The sequence below is a fragment of the Eucyclogobius newberryi genome, unplaced genomic scaffold, assembly GCF_026437365.1.
Source record: "Eucyclogobius newberryi isolate DKJ021-1_F unplaced genomic scaffold, fEucNew1.0.hap1 SCAF_19, whole genome shotgun sequence".
Classification (NCBI taxonomy): Eukaryota; Metazoa; Chordata; class Actinopteri; order Gobiiformes; family Gobiidae; genus Eucyclogobius; species Eucyclogobius newberryi.
The window spans coordinates 5,251,784-5,270,396 of record NW_027315823.1 but is presented as its reverse complement, the minus strand read 5'-3'; the positions used below and the strand labels follow the sequence as shown (position 1 = coordinate 5,270,396).

The window sequence follows — 18,613 nt, the reverse complement described above, 5'->3', positions numbered from 1 at the left end:
GAGGAAAATTAAACGTGTTGTGACGCTGCAGCTTCGTGACGCTTTATTAACTAATCGTCCGTCTTCCTCTGATCGAGTTCCCGTTTCGAGGCGTTCGGAGCGCGTTTATCAGTGCGCGTTTATTTTGCCGAGGGCCCGAGTGGGGTCGTCCCACATCCTCTTCTGGGATTTACGGCCCCTGAACCCGGCGCGCTAGCATGAGTTTTATCACAAATATGAGCGGTTTGCCTTTTATCCCAGCGCCTGCTATCGCGCCGCTCGCTCGGTATCTGCTCGCGCTGTGGATACAAGCGCGGTGAATGCAGAAGTGCTCGAGTTCAACAGCCGCGCCACCACCAAGGGGCCGTCTCCAGGGGCCAATAAACCACAAACGCATAGTGGAAATATTAAGCAACAGAAACCTTTGACTTATACATGAAGGGCCCTTGTTTTAAGTTTGTTACATTTGTATTGGCACTATTTATGCTAAAAGGCTGTAGCGGACGGTTGTTGCAAAGTGTGTGTAAAACCAGGAAAAGTGACATTATATATATTATATTTAGTTATTTTAGTCGTCGGTAATTCTTTTTCTGATTAGTCGATTATTCCCATTGAATACTGAGACTTTTTAAATACATTATCAATCAAATAAAGGTTGAAATGTGGCGATTGAAGACTTCTAAACAGAGAATATTTGCGATTAAAGTGTGTTATTAATTGAAATCTGAAATGGTTTATTCTTTTTTGGTTTAGTAATGTCGTTGTCTGTGTTTTAAAAGGTCTTTTCATGTGTTTCAGAGTCTGTAATGTCCAATCCATGTCAATGGATGTTTAATGTTTCTAAAGCTGCAGAGAAAAAACATTTAAAGAAACATCAACAAATCAACAATTGCTCTACCAGTGCTCATAATAATGTATATATATATTTTTTAAATAAAAAAATGATAATAAATAAAATAAATGAAATAAATAAAATAAATAAAATAAATAAAATAAATAAAATAAATAAAATAAATAAAATAAATAAAATAAAAAAGATAAAAAGATAATTAAAAGAAAAAAGTAATTTAAAAGAAGTTTAAAAGTCCAGAATAACGAATATCATGATGAAAATACACCATATACGATTATTATCTATAGCCGATACGTTGATTAATCGTTGCAGCCTTAATTAATAATAATAAACTTAATTTATGTAGTGCTTTTCAGGTCACACAAAGTCACAAAACAACAACAAATTAGAGAAAATGAATGAAACAAACTATACAGAAAAGATCAAACTATTACTACTAATTACTACAGGTGCTACTCTTTCTACCGCCAAAACTACTAATACTTCTGTTGCCGTTGTACAAATACTTCAGATAGTGGCACTACTACTACTTCCATTTAGCGCCAAAGCAGCTGATGGTGTTTCACCCACGAAACGACGACGTCACACGCGGGAAAAAAGCCAGTCGTGTCTTCTGTAGCCCCGCCCACTGAGCAGCGGCCGGCCAATCGCAGCCCAGCTCCAGCCGTCGGTCCAGAGTTCACGTCTCTCTCTCTCTCTCTCTCTCTCTCTCTCTCTCTCTCTCTCTCTCTCTCTCTCTCTCTCTCTCTCTCTCTCTCTCTCTCTCTCTCTCTCTCTCTCTCTCTCTCTCTCTCTCTCTCTCTCTCTCTCTCTCTCATATATTCCGGTCATATCTTTAAAGCTCTTCTTTACACACTTTCTTTGCTCAGTCGCTGCGTTTTCGCCCGGCTGTGGATTCATGAGCGGAGCGGACTGAGGCGCCAAAACGAGGAGTCGCCGGCCGCCCTGAGGTAACACGCACAGCGGTCAGTGTTCGGCTGTGGTCAGGAGATTTGTGGGAGAAATGGGCGAGCGCGTCTTGAGTCGTAAAGCGATTGCGCCGTAAGACGTTTCATTGCGATACGTGTGTTTGAAGAGATTTTCCATTTCTTATTAAATACTATTAATAATGGATTTAAATATGAATTTTCAGAACATAATTCAGACTTTTAATCGTTGTCATTTCTAAAAAAAAGTCAATTAAATTTTCTTTTCTTTTGTTTATCTTTTAAATTGTGTAAACATGAAACTAGAATTTGAATATTACTTTTGTCGGTCGAATCAGTAACAAAGTTTCTAAACTTTCTTTAGAATGACAAAATTTGAAGTTTAAACTGGGAGTAAACTGTGACTAAATTGTGACTAAACTGGGACTAAACTGGGATTAAATCTGGACTAAACAGGGACAAACGGAGCCAGAATCAGAACTAAACTGGGAATAAACTAGGACTAAACCTGGGACTAAACTGGGACTAAACTGTGACTAAACCTGGGACTAAACTGGGAGTAAACTGGGACTAACCTGGGACTAAACTGTGACTAAACTGGACTAAACTGGGACTAAACTGTGACTAAATTGTGACTAAACTGTGACTAAACTGTGACTAAACTGGGACTAAACTGGGACTAAACTGTGACTAAACTGTGACTAAATTGTGACTAAACTGTGACTAAACTGTGACTAAACTGTGACTAAACTGGGACTAAACTGGGACTAAACTGGGACTAAACTGGGACAAACAGAGTCAGAATCAGAACTAAACCAGGACTAAACCAGGACTAAACCAGAACTAAACCAGGTCTAAACCAGGAGTAAACCAGGACGAGCCTCACGATGGTAAATATGTGGGATTTGGCCTCAAACGCGGGTGAATCTGTGCAGGTATTTCCGCGTATCGACCGATTAACCTTTGATTCTTCACGGAGGCTCGTGCTATCAGCGCTTTTACAGCCGTGAACACACAAAACACTATTGTTTTATATGTTTGCACCAGCGAAGAAGCGTCGCGACTGCCCGGTTTAAGCTAAACGTAATTGTGTTCATGTAAAATACAAATGGACTCGTGTATAAAGTAGTTAGATGTATTTGCACTTAAACAAATACATTTAAAATAAGTATAATATAGGCACGGTTTGAGTTTCTTCTTTTCAACAACACTTGGACAGCGTTTGGCCAAATTGGCACAAATCACATAATTGAAAACTTATGATGGGAAATATGCAGCGGCGACCGACACGTCACTGATAAGATGAACATTTATTTATGTTTACGACAGTCGCAGCTCAGAGAATCCAGCGTCTGCAAACGCCGTGGACTAAAGACGTTTATGTGTCCAGCAACGTAAAAGCAATTTATTCACGTTTTATTCCATCATCACAAACAGAAAAACTGTGAGAGAAGCTGGAAGAAGAAGTTGGACCGTTCTCAATCTGGACCAAACTATGGGATTTAACTCCTGTGGTGTTTTTAACTGTCGTTTTTTAGTTTTTGAATTGGTTCTTCTTCAAAAAAAAGGTCCTGGTGACATAGAGAAGTGGTCAAACTATCAACTGTTGTTTTTGTCCATTTTATCTCGTATCTAAACGGTCACTAAAGTCTGACTCTAGTCCAAGTCTGGCCGCCAAGCACAAGCTAGCGTGCCTCTCCCTGATTGCTCTTATCTGCGCTCGAACACTCGCCGCACGTTGACCAATGACCTCTTCGTTGACCCCTGACCTCTTCGTTTGTTCTGTCCGCAGTCGCAGCATGTCCTCCGCTCTTTAGGACTAAACTAGGGTTAAAACTGGGACTAAACTGGGACTAAACTGGGACTAAACTAGGATTAAAACTGGGACTAAACGCTTCCTTTGTTCTGTCCGCAGTCGCAGCATGTCCTCCGCCCTCCTCGTTGCCCCCGGCGAGTAAAATGCACCAGCGGAACGGCAGCGGCGGCGACTCGGGCCTGGGGGACGTGGAGCGCGTTCTGGTGCCCATCCTGGACGTCCTGATCCTGGCGCTGGGCGTGAGCGGGCACAGCGTGGTGGTGGTGATCCTGTGCGGACGGCGCCGGGCCCCTCCCCCCAGGTCCTCGCCGCAGAGCTCCGTCACCGGGACTGGGACGGACGTCTTGCTCCTGGCCCTCAGCGCCGCCGACCTCCTGCTCCTCTCCACGCTGCCGTTTCACACCGCGGCGATAGCGCTGCAACACTGGCCGTTCGGCGACGTGGCGTGCCGGCTGTTTGGGTTTCTCGGCTCCGCCTGCTCCTCCGCGTCCGTCTTCACGCTCGCCGCTTTGGCCGTTTCCCGCTATCTGACTGTGGTCAAGCCAGCAAGGGCCTACTTCCTGCTTTCCCCAAAACGAGTATCTTTAGTCGTGTGCCTTCTCTGGATTCCCGCTTGTGGATTAGCCGTGCCGCAGCTGATATTCCGATCCGTGGGAACGCCCAGAGGCCCGCCGAACACTTGCTTTTTCTTCCTGACGCAAAGGGGCCAAATGATCTACGGACTAGTTCACTTCGTCGTAGGGTTTTTGCTGCCGCTGTTCACGATCGCGGTGGCGTACAGCGGGATCTACGTGTTCCTGTGGGTGACCAGGCATCAGGCGAGGGCTCCTCAGGTCGAGCGTTACCAGAGCAAAGTGACGCAGACGTCGGCCATGTTGGTTCTGGCGTTCACGGTGTGCTGGCTGCCGTCTTATGGACTCACGCTGGCCCTCGTGGCGGACGAGACGTCGGGAGCCACGGGCACGTCGCCGCGGTACGGGCCGTTCAGCGTGTTCGCCAGACTCATGGCGACCTCCTCGACGGTGGTCAACCCCGTCTTGTACGTGCTCATGTCCCAAAAGTTCAGAGAGGACCTGGTGAAACTGTTCAAGAGGCAAGGCCCAGGTGACAGCGGCGGGGTCGCGATGGCGGCTGCGTGACGGCGTTCCCGCTAGCAGCAGTTAGCCAGCGCGAGTCGCAGCAATAGCATTCATTATAAACTGCAGATTTTGTTGATTTTGTTGATGCCGCATTAAGACAAGGATGAAGGACGGTTGTATTCTGATATTAAAGGTCGTCGTGAACATGAAACTCCAACGTATTTCGTTTTTCTACATCACAAAACAGAACCTCTAACACCGGTTTTAAAGGATTTCCACGCATCAGGACCCGTATCATAACAGTATCGTGACATGTATCGTGGACTCTGTATCGGGAGATGTATATCTTATCGTCCGGTACAATGTCCAGCCCCCGTGGCGGTCAGTTCTCATGCTATTGATCAGTTAGCAACTCGCTAGCCCAGTTTGTAGGTCTCCATAGCAAGTCCCCTGTATTTACGCTAAAGTCGTGGACTGAAAACGCACAAACGTTCTGTTGGTTTTTGTTCAATATTTCCCACATTTTAAGAGCGTCACTCGGGAGCCCGGTGCTGTACGGCCGCTGTGATTGGCTGTTGTCAAGTTCCTCATGTGCTCCTGAACTCTGAGAGGGAAATCAGGCTCAAAACCCTCTACTGCACTGAGCAGCTCATTGATCATCTACGATCACTTCAAATGACCAGTGTTTAGTGTTTGATTATGTCTGTTTTCTCGAGTTTTAGTTGTTTCTTTCTTTTTTTACAGGTAAAACGCAATGTTTGTTTTGAGGCTATTGCGCCTGTCAATCACTCCTGTCGAGAGTCTGCCAAAGTTCAGACGAGGGATGTCGAAAGAATCAAAAGAATCAGACACTAAATTATAGTTTTAAAATGATCTTGAACTATATATGAACTAGTACGAGCTCACGTGGAACACAATCAAAGTAATTTTATTCTGTTTTGCAAATTACAGTATATTGTGTAAAAATGTGCAGTGTTTATTCAATTTTTTCCCATTTCATTCTATTCCTGCGAAGAAAACTGATTTGTTTGCTCTTGATTTACATCCGAATAGACTGAAAACGGCTGTAAGCGGCTGTAAGCGGCTCTACGTGACGTGAACGCCGAGGCAAAAGGCCGGGGAGGATTCTGGGCGCCACCGCTCCCGACCCCGAGGTTTCGCTTGTAAAACCGGTTCAAAGCAAAGAGAGCGGTGAACATTAACAGAGCGCCTGCGTTTTGTTACGTGGAGATCAGTCCGTCTCACTCGGGCTGAAGAGGCTGCAAACGCGGGCACTTTCATATCGTGATGAGCGAGCAGATTTACAGCGGGATTTCACAAAGGCAAAGGTGAAAGCTAAAGGTGAAAGCTAAAGGTGAAAGCTAAAGGTGAAAGCTAAAGGTGAAAGCTAAAGGTGAAAGCTAAAGGGGAAATGCTAAAGGTGAAAGCTAAAGGGGAAAGCTAAAAGGTGAAAGCTAAAGGTGAAAGCTAAAGGTGAAAGCTAAAGGTGAAAGCTAAAGGTGAAAGCTAAAGGTGAAAGCTAAAGGGGAAATGCTAAAGGTGAAAGCTAAAGGGGAAATGCTAAAGGTGAAAGCTAAAGGTGAAAGCTAAAGGTGAAAGCTAAAGGTGAAAGCTAAAGGGGAAAGCTAAAGGTGAAAGCTAAAGGGGAAAGCTAAAGGGGAACGACTCGGAGCTATAAATTTGTGAAGACGAACACTCAGAAATGCACCAACAGCAACATTGACTATGATTCTGAGTCAAACACAGAGAGAGCAGTGGTCATCAGTGGTCATCAGTGGTCATTTCAGATCTTAGAGTCTTAGAGTTATACTATATAAAAAGTAATTCATGTTGACAAAAATGTACAGATTGGGACTATTATCTTTGTTCACTGTTTACAGCCTCTTTATAGTGACAAGCCCCGCCTCTTCCTAATAACAAGCCCCACCTCTTCCTAATAATAAGCTCCACCTCTTCATAGTGATAAGTCCCGCCTCTACATAGTGATAAGCCCCGCCTCTACATAGTGATAAGCTCCACCTCTTCATAGTGATAATGAAGAGCTGGAGTATTTATGTTTCAAATCATCACACCTGACTACAGGGATGTGGGCGGGGACAGGGGGTAGGTGAAAACAGGTATTTTCTCCGTCGATGGATTTAGTCAAACATGCAGGAATCAAAATACAACTTTGAGTGAAATAATGATGAGGAAACACTGTTGTAACGAGGTTAAAGCTCATTAAAGTCGATTCTGAATACTAAGATATCCCTTCAAAGTTTAGTTTTAAAAATGTGAAGCTAACAATGATAAACCATTGACTACATCTCGACTAAAATTAAACTAAATGGCTTTGCCCCAAACTGATTATATAACTAAATCCTTTTGCTTTAGATTCAAACTTCAAACAGTCTTTCCTCTCCAGACTCTGGTGGTTCACACGGCGCCTCATGTTTTCTTAACCGAGGTTCTCTGTTGTTTATAAGACGCAGACGGCGAGGACGGCATTGACCAAGCACAAACAGAACAGGCAATAAGAGTCTGCGGTTTATGGAGCTGCTGCTCAGGGAAATATCAGCCGCCACAAAATCAATATTCTGAGTGTGATGCACAATATCGTCTTCTAATAAAATGTGAAACGGAAGTCTGAAACAAATAAAACATGCAAGACTGTGTAACGGCTGAAGGTTTGTTAGGCCTGTGAGCTTTACCGGACAGGACAGTGCGGCGTGAAGACTTGCACATGCTTAAACAGGCTCAAACACGCTCAAACACAGGCTCAAACACGCTAATACAGGCTCAAACACGCTCAAACACAGGCTCAAACACGCTAATACAGGCTCAAACAGGCTCAAACACAGGCTCAAACACGCTAATACAGGCTCAAACACGCTAAAACACGCTCAAACACAGGCTCAAACACGCTAATACAGGCTCAAACACGCTAAAACACGCTCAAACACAGGCTCAAACACGCTAATACAGGCTCAAACATGCTCAAACACGCTCAAACACAGGCTCAAACACGCTAATACAGGCTCAAACACGCTCAAACACAGGCTCAAACACAGGCTCAAACACGCTAATACAGGCTCAAACAGGCTCAAACACAGGCTCAAACACGCTAATACAGGCTCAAACAGGCTCAACCACGCTAAAACAGGCTCAAACACGTGCTAAAACAGGCTCAAACACGCTAAAACAGGCTCAAAAACGCTAAAACACGCTAAAACACGCTAAAACACACTCAAACACGCTAAATCAGGCTCAAACACGCTCTAACACGCTAGAACACGCTCACACACACGCTAGCTAGAACACGCTCACACACACGCTAAAACACGCTCAACAAACACGCTCAAACACACGCTCAAACACACACTCAAACACGCTCAAACACGCTCAAACACACGCTCAAACACGCTCAAACACACGCTCAAACACAAACTCAAACACGCTCAAACACACGCTCAAACACGCTCAAACACACGCTCAAACACACACTCAAACACGCTCAAACACACGCTCAAACACGCTCAAACACGCTCAAACACACGCTCAAACACGCTCAAACACACGCTCAAACACACGCTCAAACACACGCTCAAACACGCTCACACACACGCTCAAACACGCTCAAACACACGCTCAAACACGCTCAAACACACGCTCAAACACGCTCAAACACACGCTCAAACACGCTCACACACACGCTCAAACACGCTCAAACACGCTCAAACACACGCTCAAACACGCTCAAACACACGCTCAAACACACGCTCGAACACGCTCAAACACACGCTCAAACACACGCTCAAACAGGCTCAAACAGGCTCAAACAAGCTCAAACACACGCTCAAACACACGCTCAAACACGCTCAAACACGCTCACTCACGCTCAAACACGCTCAAACACACGCTCAAACACGCTCAAACACACGCTCACACACACGCTCACACACACGCTCAAACACGCTCGAACACGCTCTAACACACGCTCAAACACGCTCAAACACACGCTCAAACACACGCTCAAACACGCTCAAACACGCTCAAACACGCTCTAACACACGCTCAAACACGCTCAAACACACGCTCAAACACACGCTCAAACACGCTCGAACACGCTCACACACGCTCAAACACACGCTCAAACACACGCTCAAACACGCTCACACACGCTCAAACACACGCTCAAACACACGCTCAAACACACGCTCAAACACACGCTCAAACACACGCTCAAACACACGCTCAAACACGCTCAAACACGCTCACACACGCTCAAACACACGCTCAAACACGCTCAAACACGCTCACACACGCTCAAACACACGCTCAAACACGCTCACACACGCTCAAACACACGCTCAAACACACACTCAAACACGCTCAAACACACGCTCAAACACGCTCAAACACACGCTCAAACACACACTCAAACACGCTCAAACACACGCTCAAACACGCTCAAACACGCTCAAACACACGCTCAAACACACGCTCAAACACACGCTCAAACACGCTCACACACACGCTCAAACACGCTCAAACACACGCTCAAACACGCTCAAACACACGCTCAAACACGCTCAAACACACGCTCAAACACGCTCACACACACGCTCAAACACGCTCAAACACGCTCAAACACACGCTCAAACACGCTCAAACACACGCTCAAACACACGCTCGAACACGCTCAAACACACGCTCAAACACACGCTCAAACAGGCTCAAACAGGCTCAAACAAGCTCAAACACACGCTCAAACACACGCTCAAACACGCTCAAACACGCTCACTCACGCTCAAACACGCTCAAACACACGCTCAAACACGCTCAAACACACGCTCACACACACGCTCACACACACGCTCAAACACGCTCGAACACGCTCTAACACACGCTCAAACACGCTCAAACACACGCTCAAACACACGCTCAAACACGCTCAAACACGCTCAAACACGCTCTAACACACGCTCAAACACGCTCAAACACACGCTCAAACACACGCTCAAACACGCTCGAACACGCTCACACACGCTCAAACACACGCTCAAACACGCTCACACACGCTCAAACACACGCTCAAACACACGCTCAAACACACGCTCAAACACACGCTCAAACACACGCTCAAACACACGCTCAAACACGCTCAAACACGCTCACACACGCTCAAACACACGCTCAAACACGCTCAAACACGCTCACACACGCTCAAACACACGCTCAAACACGCTCACACACGCTCAAACACACGCTCAAACACACGCTCAAACACGCTCAAACACACGCTCAAACACGCTCAAACACACGCTCAAACACGCTCAAACACACGCTCAAACACACGCTCAAACACACGCTCAAACACACGCTCAAACACACGCTCAAACACGCTCGAACACGCTCTAATACACGCTCACACACGCTCACACACGCTCAAACACGCTCTAACACACGCTCAAACACGCTCAAACACACGCTCAAACACACGCTTAAACACGCTCACACACGCTCAAACACACGCTCAAACACACGCTCACACACGCTCAAACACACGCTCAAACACACGCTCAAACACGCTCAAACACGCTCTAACACACGCTCAAACACATGCTCAAACACGCTCAAACACACGCTCAAACACACGCTCAAACACACGCTCAAACACACGCTCGAACACGCTCAAACACACGCTCAAACACGCTCAAACACACGCTCAAACACACGCTCAAACACGCTCAAACACGCTCAAACACGCTCTAACACACGCTCAAACACGCTCAAACACACGCTCAAACACACGCTCAAACACGCTCAAACACGCTCAAACACGCTCTAACACACGCTCAAACACGCTCAAACACGCTCAAACACGCTCAAACACGCTCACACACGCTCAAACACACGCTCAAACCCGCTCAAACACGCTCAAACACACGCTCAAACACACGCTCAAACACACGCTCAAACACACGCTCAAACACACGCTCAAACACGCTCAAACACGCTCACACACGCTCAAACACACGCTCAAACACGCTCACACACGCTCAAACACACGCTCAAACACACGCTCAAACACGCTCAAACACACGCTCAAACACGCTCAAACACACGCTCAAACACGCTCAAACACACGCTCAAACACACGCTCAAACACACGCTCAAACACACGCTCAAACACACGCTCAAACACGCTCGAACACGCTCTAATACACGCTCACACACGCTCACACACGCTCAAACACGCTCTAACACACGCTCAAACACGCTCAAACACACGCTCAAACACACGCTTAAACACGCTCACACACGCTCAAACACACGCTCAAACACGCTCAAACACACGCTCAAACACACGCTTAAACACGCTCACACACGCTCAAACACACGCTCAAACACACGCTCACACACGCTCAAACACACGCTCAAACACACGCTCAAACACGCTCAAACACGCTCTAACACACGCTCAAACACGCTCAAACACACGCTCAAACACACGCTCAAACACACGCTCAAACACACGCTCGAACACGCTCAAACACACGCTCAAACACGCTCAAACACACGCTCAAACACACGCTCAAACACGCTCAAACACGCTCAAACACGCTCTAACACACGCTCAAACACGCTCAAACACACGCTCAAACACACGCTCAAACACGCTCAAACACGCTCACACACGCTCAAACACACGCTCAAACACGCTCACACACACGCTCAAACACACGCTCAAACACACGCTCAAACACACGCTCAAACACACGCTCAAACACGCTCAAACACACGCTCAAACACACGCTCAAACACACGCTCAAACACGCTCAAACACGCTCACACACGCTCAAACACACGCTCAAACACGCTCACACACGCTCAAACACACGCTCAAACACACGCTCAAACACACGCTCAAACACGCTCAAACACACGCTCAAACACACGCTCAAACACACGCTCAAACACACGCTCAAACACGCTCGAACACGCTCTAATACACGCTCACACACGCTCACACACGCTCAAACACACGCTCAAACACGCTCAAACACACGCTTAAACACGCTCACACACGCTCAAACACACGCTCAAACACACGCTCACACACGCTCAAACACACGCTCAAACACACGCTCAAACACACGCTCAAACACGCTCAAACACACGCTCTAACACACGCTCAAACACATGCTCAAACACACTCAAACACACGCTCAAACACACGCTCAAACACACTCAAACACACGCTCAAACACACGCTCAAACACGCTCAAACACGCTCTAACACACGCTCAAATACACGCTCAAACACGCTCAAACACGCTCACACACGCTCAAACACACGCTCAAACACGCTCAAACACACTCAAACAGGCTCAAACACAGGAACACACGAACGCACGAACGCAAACGGCACTCACTCTCCACCACCGTCTTGCGGTCCGACCCGTCGTCGCTGATCTGCTGTATGTTCCCGAAGTGGATGTCGCTGAAGAAGATGCGGTTGGCGCCCTTCCCGCCGCCGCCGCGGTAGTCGAACGTGAGCGCGATGACGTTCTTCATGTGGTCGGGGTCCTCGAAGGGCTTGATGGGCGCGTTGAGGTTGTTCTCGTCGGACAGGTGGACGCTCTTGAGGATGGTGCGCTCCGAGTACAGCAGGTAGCCGTCGTAGTCGCTGCAGCTCTGGCCGTCCTCCGCCAGCATGCCGTGGGCGCAGGCGCAGGTCCGGGCGCCATTGCCCCGGTACAGGCACAGCTGGTGACACCCGCCGTTGTTGACCTTGCACACGTTTGTTCCTGCGGGCGAAAACGGGGGCGGGTTCAAAAGTGGTGATAATAACGGGGGATTTAAATGTCCATATGCACAACGTTCACCTCACGCTAATCAATACTACTGGAGAATAGGGTTGTCAAAAGTATCGAAAATCAAATGCTAATCGATACTAAAACTTGTATTGGAGCTAGATACTCATTTGAACAAGTATCAATATACAAAAATACAAAAATATCACATTAATAGGACCAAATGTGACCGTGCACACGTTTGTTCCTGCGGGCGAAAGAGGGGCAGGTTCAAAGTTGGTGATAGTAATGGGAGATTTTAATGTACATATGCACAACTTTCACCTTGCGCTAATCAATTCATTGTGATGATATTGGGAGGGGGAGACTAACGGTTCTACTGGAGATTAGGGTTGTCAAAAGTATCGAGAATCAGATACTAATCGATACTAAAACTGGTATTGGAACTAGATACTCATTTGAACAAGTATCAATATACAAAAATACAAAAATATCACATTAACAGGACAAAATGTGACCTTTCATGAACAGTTTTAGAATGATTTTGAGTGTTTTCAAAGACCAGAATGTTCAGTAAAAGAAAGTATTTTGTGCAGAGTGTCTGTTGTGTAAAGTGTGGTGTGGCATCAAAATCGATAATCGAGATTGACATATTTATCGGTTGGCTGAAATATTGGGCCAGTATTTGCACTGTAGAGTATCGGCTGTCGGCCTCGAGTCTCCAGCAGAGGCCGATATCCAGTTTTGGCCGACCTGCTGCCTGAAGAATGCGCTTAAACAATTTAGTGCGACGAGGGAGCATCAGCTTCTCTGGATTCTCAACATCTTGGTCAAACTCTAATCATTACTCCTCATTATGTAAGGTTAAAGTACACACTCCTCTGAAACTAACCCAGTCACGCATCATCAAAACGGCTCCGTCTGAAGCCGTTTACTCAAGTTAGACTTCATTCTAAGCTTCGTTTGAACACAATCTGACCATAAAGTACTGGTCAGATTGTTATTGTGGGCTCTTCCCAGGTCATTCCTTGATCTAAAGAAGGACACATCCACCTTCTCGTCATCGTAAATAAATGTAGTTCATACAATACAATAACTACTGATGGATTGGATTTTTGTGAGAGAAATAACACACAAAATGCTTTGCAGAATTACCCATCAAGAGCTGAACCAGGGTTAAACTAGGAACTCAACCAGGACCAACCCAGAACCATAACAGGTCTAAAGCAGAATTAAACAAGGACTAAGACCGAGACCAAACCAGGTCTAAACTCTTGCTAACCCAGATTGAGACCAGTAAACAGGGTTTTATTAGCCCCGTCTCGACTAAAGAAGACCCTAAAATGGAAGCAGACCTTCAGACTCTGGTGCAGACGATAAATAAACCTTCTTCTGCCATTAACATCCAGAACCTTCACGAGCGTCGACGTCGCACTTGGACTGACTCGACTGATGCTGTGCCCTCGTGTGTGAGAGCGTCCGCCCCCGTGTGCGAGAGCGCCCGCCCCCGTGTGCGAGAGGGCCCCCCGTGTGTGAGAGCGCCCGCCCCTGTGTGCCAGAGCGCCCGCCCCCGTGTGCGAGAGTGCCCCCCGTGTGCGAGAGGGCGTCGTGTGCGAGAGCGCCCCCCGTGTGCGAGAGCGCCCTCGTGTGCGAGAGTGCCCCCCGTGTGCGAGAGGGCGTCGTGTGCGAGAGCGCCCCCCGTGTGCGAGAGTGCCCCCCGTGTGCGAGAGGGCGTCGTGTGCGAGAGCGCCCTCGTGTGCGAGAGTGCCCCCCGTGTGCGAGAGGGCGCCATGTGCGAGAGCGCCCCCCGTGTGTGAGAGCGCCCTCGTGTGCGAGAGCGCCCCCCGTGTGCGAGAGCGCCCCCCGTGTGCGAGAGCGCCTGCCCCCTGTGCGAGAGCGCCCCTTGTGTGTGAGAGCGCCCCTTGTGTGCGAGAGGGCCCCCCGTGTGCGAGAGCACCCCCGTGTGCGAGAGCGCCCCTTGTGTGCGAGAGCGCCTGCCCCCGTGTGCGAGAGCGCCCCATGTGTGCGAGAGGGCCCCCCGTGTGCGAGAGCGCCCCATGTGTGCGAGAGGGCCCCCCGTGTGCGAGAGCGCCCCATGTGTGCGAGAGGGCCCCCGTGTGCGAGAGGGCCCCCCATGTGCGAGTGCGAGAGCGCCCCCTGCACTTACCCTGCTGCCGGGCCTTGTTGAAGACCTTGATGTCCTTGAGCTGGACGCCGATGCCCGTCCTCAGAGACACAGAGTCCGTGGCGTTGTCTTTGCTCCCGCGCTTGATGGAGCCGTTAGCGTGAGTCCTGCTCCACGGCACAAAAAAAACATGTTTCTGTCGCTGGTGTTTGTTCAGCTGAACGTCAAAACATTCAAAAATTGAGAAATGTGCTCAAAGAAAGTACTTTTATTTTCTCTACACCTAAACACACTTTTCGCCACACTTGAATACACCTTTTTCTACACTTGAACAACTCTTTTCTACATTCCACCATTCATCAATAACTCAAAAAGCGTAAACTAGTACTCAAAAAGCAATTATAACATGATCAAAAGCTCTTCAAAGTATGTGCTGTATGTCTCTTTTGGTGTCTTTTGCTCTTTGCCATGAAATGTACATGAAATGAGAACGTCCGGGTGTCACGTGTGCAGTGAGTGAAATACTTTATACTTATGTACTTTTGTTCTGTGGTGTCTGACCTGTCGCTCCAGTAGATGAAGCCCTCAAACACAGACACAGAGAACATGTCCATGTTGTTGTTGGCCAGGACCACCTCCCGGTTCTCGCCCGTCTCCAGGTTAATGCGCTCGATCTTATCCGTCCGAGCGTCGCACCAGTACAACAGGCTGTCCTGCGAAATGTGACTAAACATCAGCACGAAGAGCACGCTTTAGGGAACAGAATGTGACCGAACATCAGCACGAAGAGCACGCTTTAGGGAACAGAATGTGACCGAACATCAGCACGAAGAGCACGCTTTAGGGAACAGAATGTGACCGAACATCAGCACGATCAGCCAAAAGTATATTTTTTTTTGATTGGCTTCAAAATTATTCTTATTTTTCTTTCAATCTGACTGTTTCTCTCAGTTTTTGCAGGTGACGGGTAAATCCTGTACCTCGTAGTCGATGGAGATGCCGTTGGGCCAGCTGATACTGGAGTTCACCAGGACGGCTCGCTGTGATCCGTCCAGACGAGAGCGCTCGATCCGAGGGTACTGCCCCCACTCCGTCCAGAACAGGTACCTGCAGCGGCACACACACACACACACACACGCACACAGACACACACACACACACACACACACAGACGCACACGCACACACACACACACACAGACGCACACGCACAAGCACACACACACACAGACGCACACACACACACACAAGCACACACACACACACACACAAGCACACACACACACACACACACACACACAAACACACATACAGACGCACACACACACACACACACACACAAGCACACACACACACAGACGCACAAGCACACGCACACACGCACACACACACACACAGACACACACAGACGCACACACACACACACACACACGCACACACACGCACACACACACAAGCGCACACGCAAACACACACACACAGACACACACGCAAACACACACACACAGACACACACACACACAGACACACACGCAAACACACACACACAAACACACACACACACACACACACACACAAGCACACGCACACACAGACGCACACGCACGCACACACACAAACACACATACAGACGCACACACACACACAAGCACACACACACACAGACGCACAAGCACACACACGCACACACGCACACACACACACACACACAGACGCACAAGCACACACACACACACACGCACACACACACACACACACACACAAGCACACACACAGACACACACAGACGCACACACACACACACACACATACACACACGCACACACACACAAGCGCACACGCAAACACACACACACAGACACACACACACACACACACACAAGCACACGCAAACACGCACACACAGACGCACACGCACGCACACACACACGGAAGGTGAGTAAAAAAAAGTAGTGATAGCTGGAGATTTCAATATCCACGTGAACGTGAGTGATAACTCTCTCAGTAATTCTTTCAGCACGCTGTTTGAAAGCATTGGAAATAAATTGAGTTGAATTAAATTAAAAAAAGAAACCTGCAAATTATTTATTTGTTTGTTTTGGACAGTGAATGTCGTTTCAAAGAGAAAAATGTCCCTGTCTTTTCACTGAATCTTATAAAATGTGTTATGGCTAGAGTTCAGAACTCTGAGCAGAGCAGCTCATGTTTCAAATCCTCCTGCGTTTGTGTGGACTAAATCTTCTTTAGTGTGGACTTGCCCTTTGGCCGGGTGCACGGTGATGGCGCGCGGCTTGTCCAGGCCCTGCGAGATCACCACGTATCGGAAGGAGCCGTTCAGTCGAGCCACCTCGATCACGTCGAAGCCCTGGTCCGTCCAGTAGATGTTTCCTGTGGACGAGAAACACAGAGCGCGATACGTTGTCATAGGAACTATCAGCGTAAACAAAACTAATAAATACTGAAACTCGGGCTGTGTTTCGACGCCAAGGCATGAGCTCAATGCTCGATACCACTCTGATACTGCTATTTTATTTTTCATTAGAACATAGAACAAACAAAAACAGAGCAACAACAACAACAACAACAACAACAACAACAGAGAGAGAAACAAAAAACAAGGAAAAAAACATAGAAAACACAAAAAATTACCTGGAAAGGAGTAAAAATAGAAAATAGAAAATAAAAAATGAAAAATAATAATTGTCCCATTTTTCCATAGTTTAAATTTGTCTATTTCTGAGACCTGAGGTTATTTTTTCCATTAAATTAAATACATTCAAGATATTTATGTCTAAATTCTTCTTGTCAAGTTTAAGTTCTTCTTCTTGTATGACAAGGAATGTAAACAATTGCACGCTTTTGAAACACATTATCAACAAAATAAAGGTTGAAACATGGAAAAAAAAAAAAGGCTTCTAGATCAGAGAATATTTACAAATAAAGTGTAATATAGAGGAAAATTGGAAATAGTTTTTTCTTTTTTTCCCACATTTTGAATCAATAATACAACTGTCTTCATTTTAAAAATACAAAAAAATACAGTGGCATTATTAAATCAGAACTATTTCTGCTTTCCAACAATAACACACTTGATTCGTACATATTCTAGAAGCCTTCAGTGCATTTCAACACGTGTTTGGTATATAATGTATTCCAAACGTCTCTCTGTTTGAGGAGCCCTCGGGCGGCGCCGCTGACCTGCGATCCAGTCCACGGCGATGCCCTCCACGCGCCCGATGCCATTGGTCACCACGTCCTCTCTCCAGGTCTGGTCCCGTTTAGCCCGGCTGATGGTGCTCAGGCCCATGTCCACCCAGTAGATGGTGTCGTTGTCTGAGGAACGGAAGAAGATCGAGCTTTACGTTTGACTAAAACACAATGTCATATTTGCACGTCTCTTTTTGTACATTTAAACCGGTAATTTATGTGAATCAGTGTTCTGATTGAGACATTTCAGAATTAGCACGTGATGCTGTCTCCCGATCAGGGCCACGACATTCAAATCTGTGGTAATAGTTTAATCAAATGATGGTGGTGTTTGTGATGTATTGGTGGTGTACTTGTGGTGTTTTGGTGGTGTTTGGTGGTGTTTGGTGGTGTTTGGTAGTGTTTGGTAGTTTTTGGTGGTGTTTGGTGGTGTTTGGTGGTGTTTGGTGGTGTTTGGTGGTGTTTGGTAGTGTTTGGTAGTGTTTGGTAGTGTTTGGTGGTGTTTGGTGGTGTTTGGTGGTGTTTGGTGGTATTTGGTGGTGTCTGGTGGTGTTTTGGTAGTGTTTGGTAGTGTTTGGTAGTGTTTGGTGGTGTTTGGTGGTGTTTGGTGGTGTTTGGAGGTGTTTGGAGGTGTTTTGGTGGTGTTTGGTAGTGTTTGGTGGTGTTTGGTGGTGTTTGGTGGTGTTTGGAGGTGTTTTGGTGGTGTTTGGTGGCGTTTGGTGGTGTTTTAGTGGTGTTTGGTGGCGTTTGGTGGTGTTTTAGTGGTGTTTGGTGGCGTTTGGTGGTGTTTGGTGGTGTTTGGTAGTGTCTGGTGGTGTTTAGTGGCCAAA

General features: G+C 47.2%; 2 protein-coding genes across 3 annotated transcripts in view; one reads left to right on the top strand and one right to left on the bottom strand.

Moving 5' to 3' along the window:
- The window catches only part of LOC140365209 (low-density lipoprotein receptor-related protein 1-like), a 234,181-nt gene that overhangs the window by 65,589 nt on the left and 149,979 nt on the right, over positions 1 to 18,613 (bottom strand). For both annotated transcript variants that reach the window (XM_072451496.1, XM_072451497.1), the window contains exons 36-41: positions 17,775 to 17,909; positions 16,835 to 16,964; positions 15,558 to 15,684; positions 15,139 to 15,290; positions 14,620 to 14,744; positions 12,072 to 12,446 (exon numbers count right to left, since the gene is read on the bottom strand). In XM_072451496.1, the coding sequence (XP_072307597.1) occupies positions 12,072 to 12,446; positions 14,620 to 14,744; positions 15,139 to 15,290; positions 15,558 to 15,684; positions 16,835 to 16,964; positions 17,775 to 17,909 (1,044 nt within the window). The remainder of the gene's footprint in view (positions 1 to 12,071; positions 12,447 to 14,619; positions 14,745 to 15,138; positions 15,291 to 15,557; positions 15,685 to 16,834; positions 16,965 to 17,774; positions 17,910 to 18,613) is intronic.
- On the top strand, positions 3,701 to 4,741 carry LOC140365211 (somatostatin receptor type 1-like). Its single transcript, XM_072451500.1, has one exon. It carries the CDS (start codon positions 3,718 to 3,720, stop codon positions 4,711 to 4,713), a length of 996 nt encoding a protein of 331 aa, XP_072307601.1. The 5' UTR covers positions 3,701 to 3,717; the 3' UTR covers positions 4,714 to 4,741.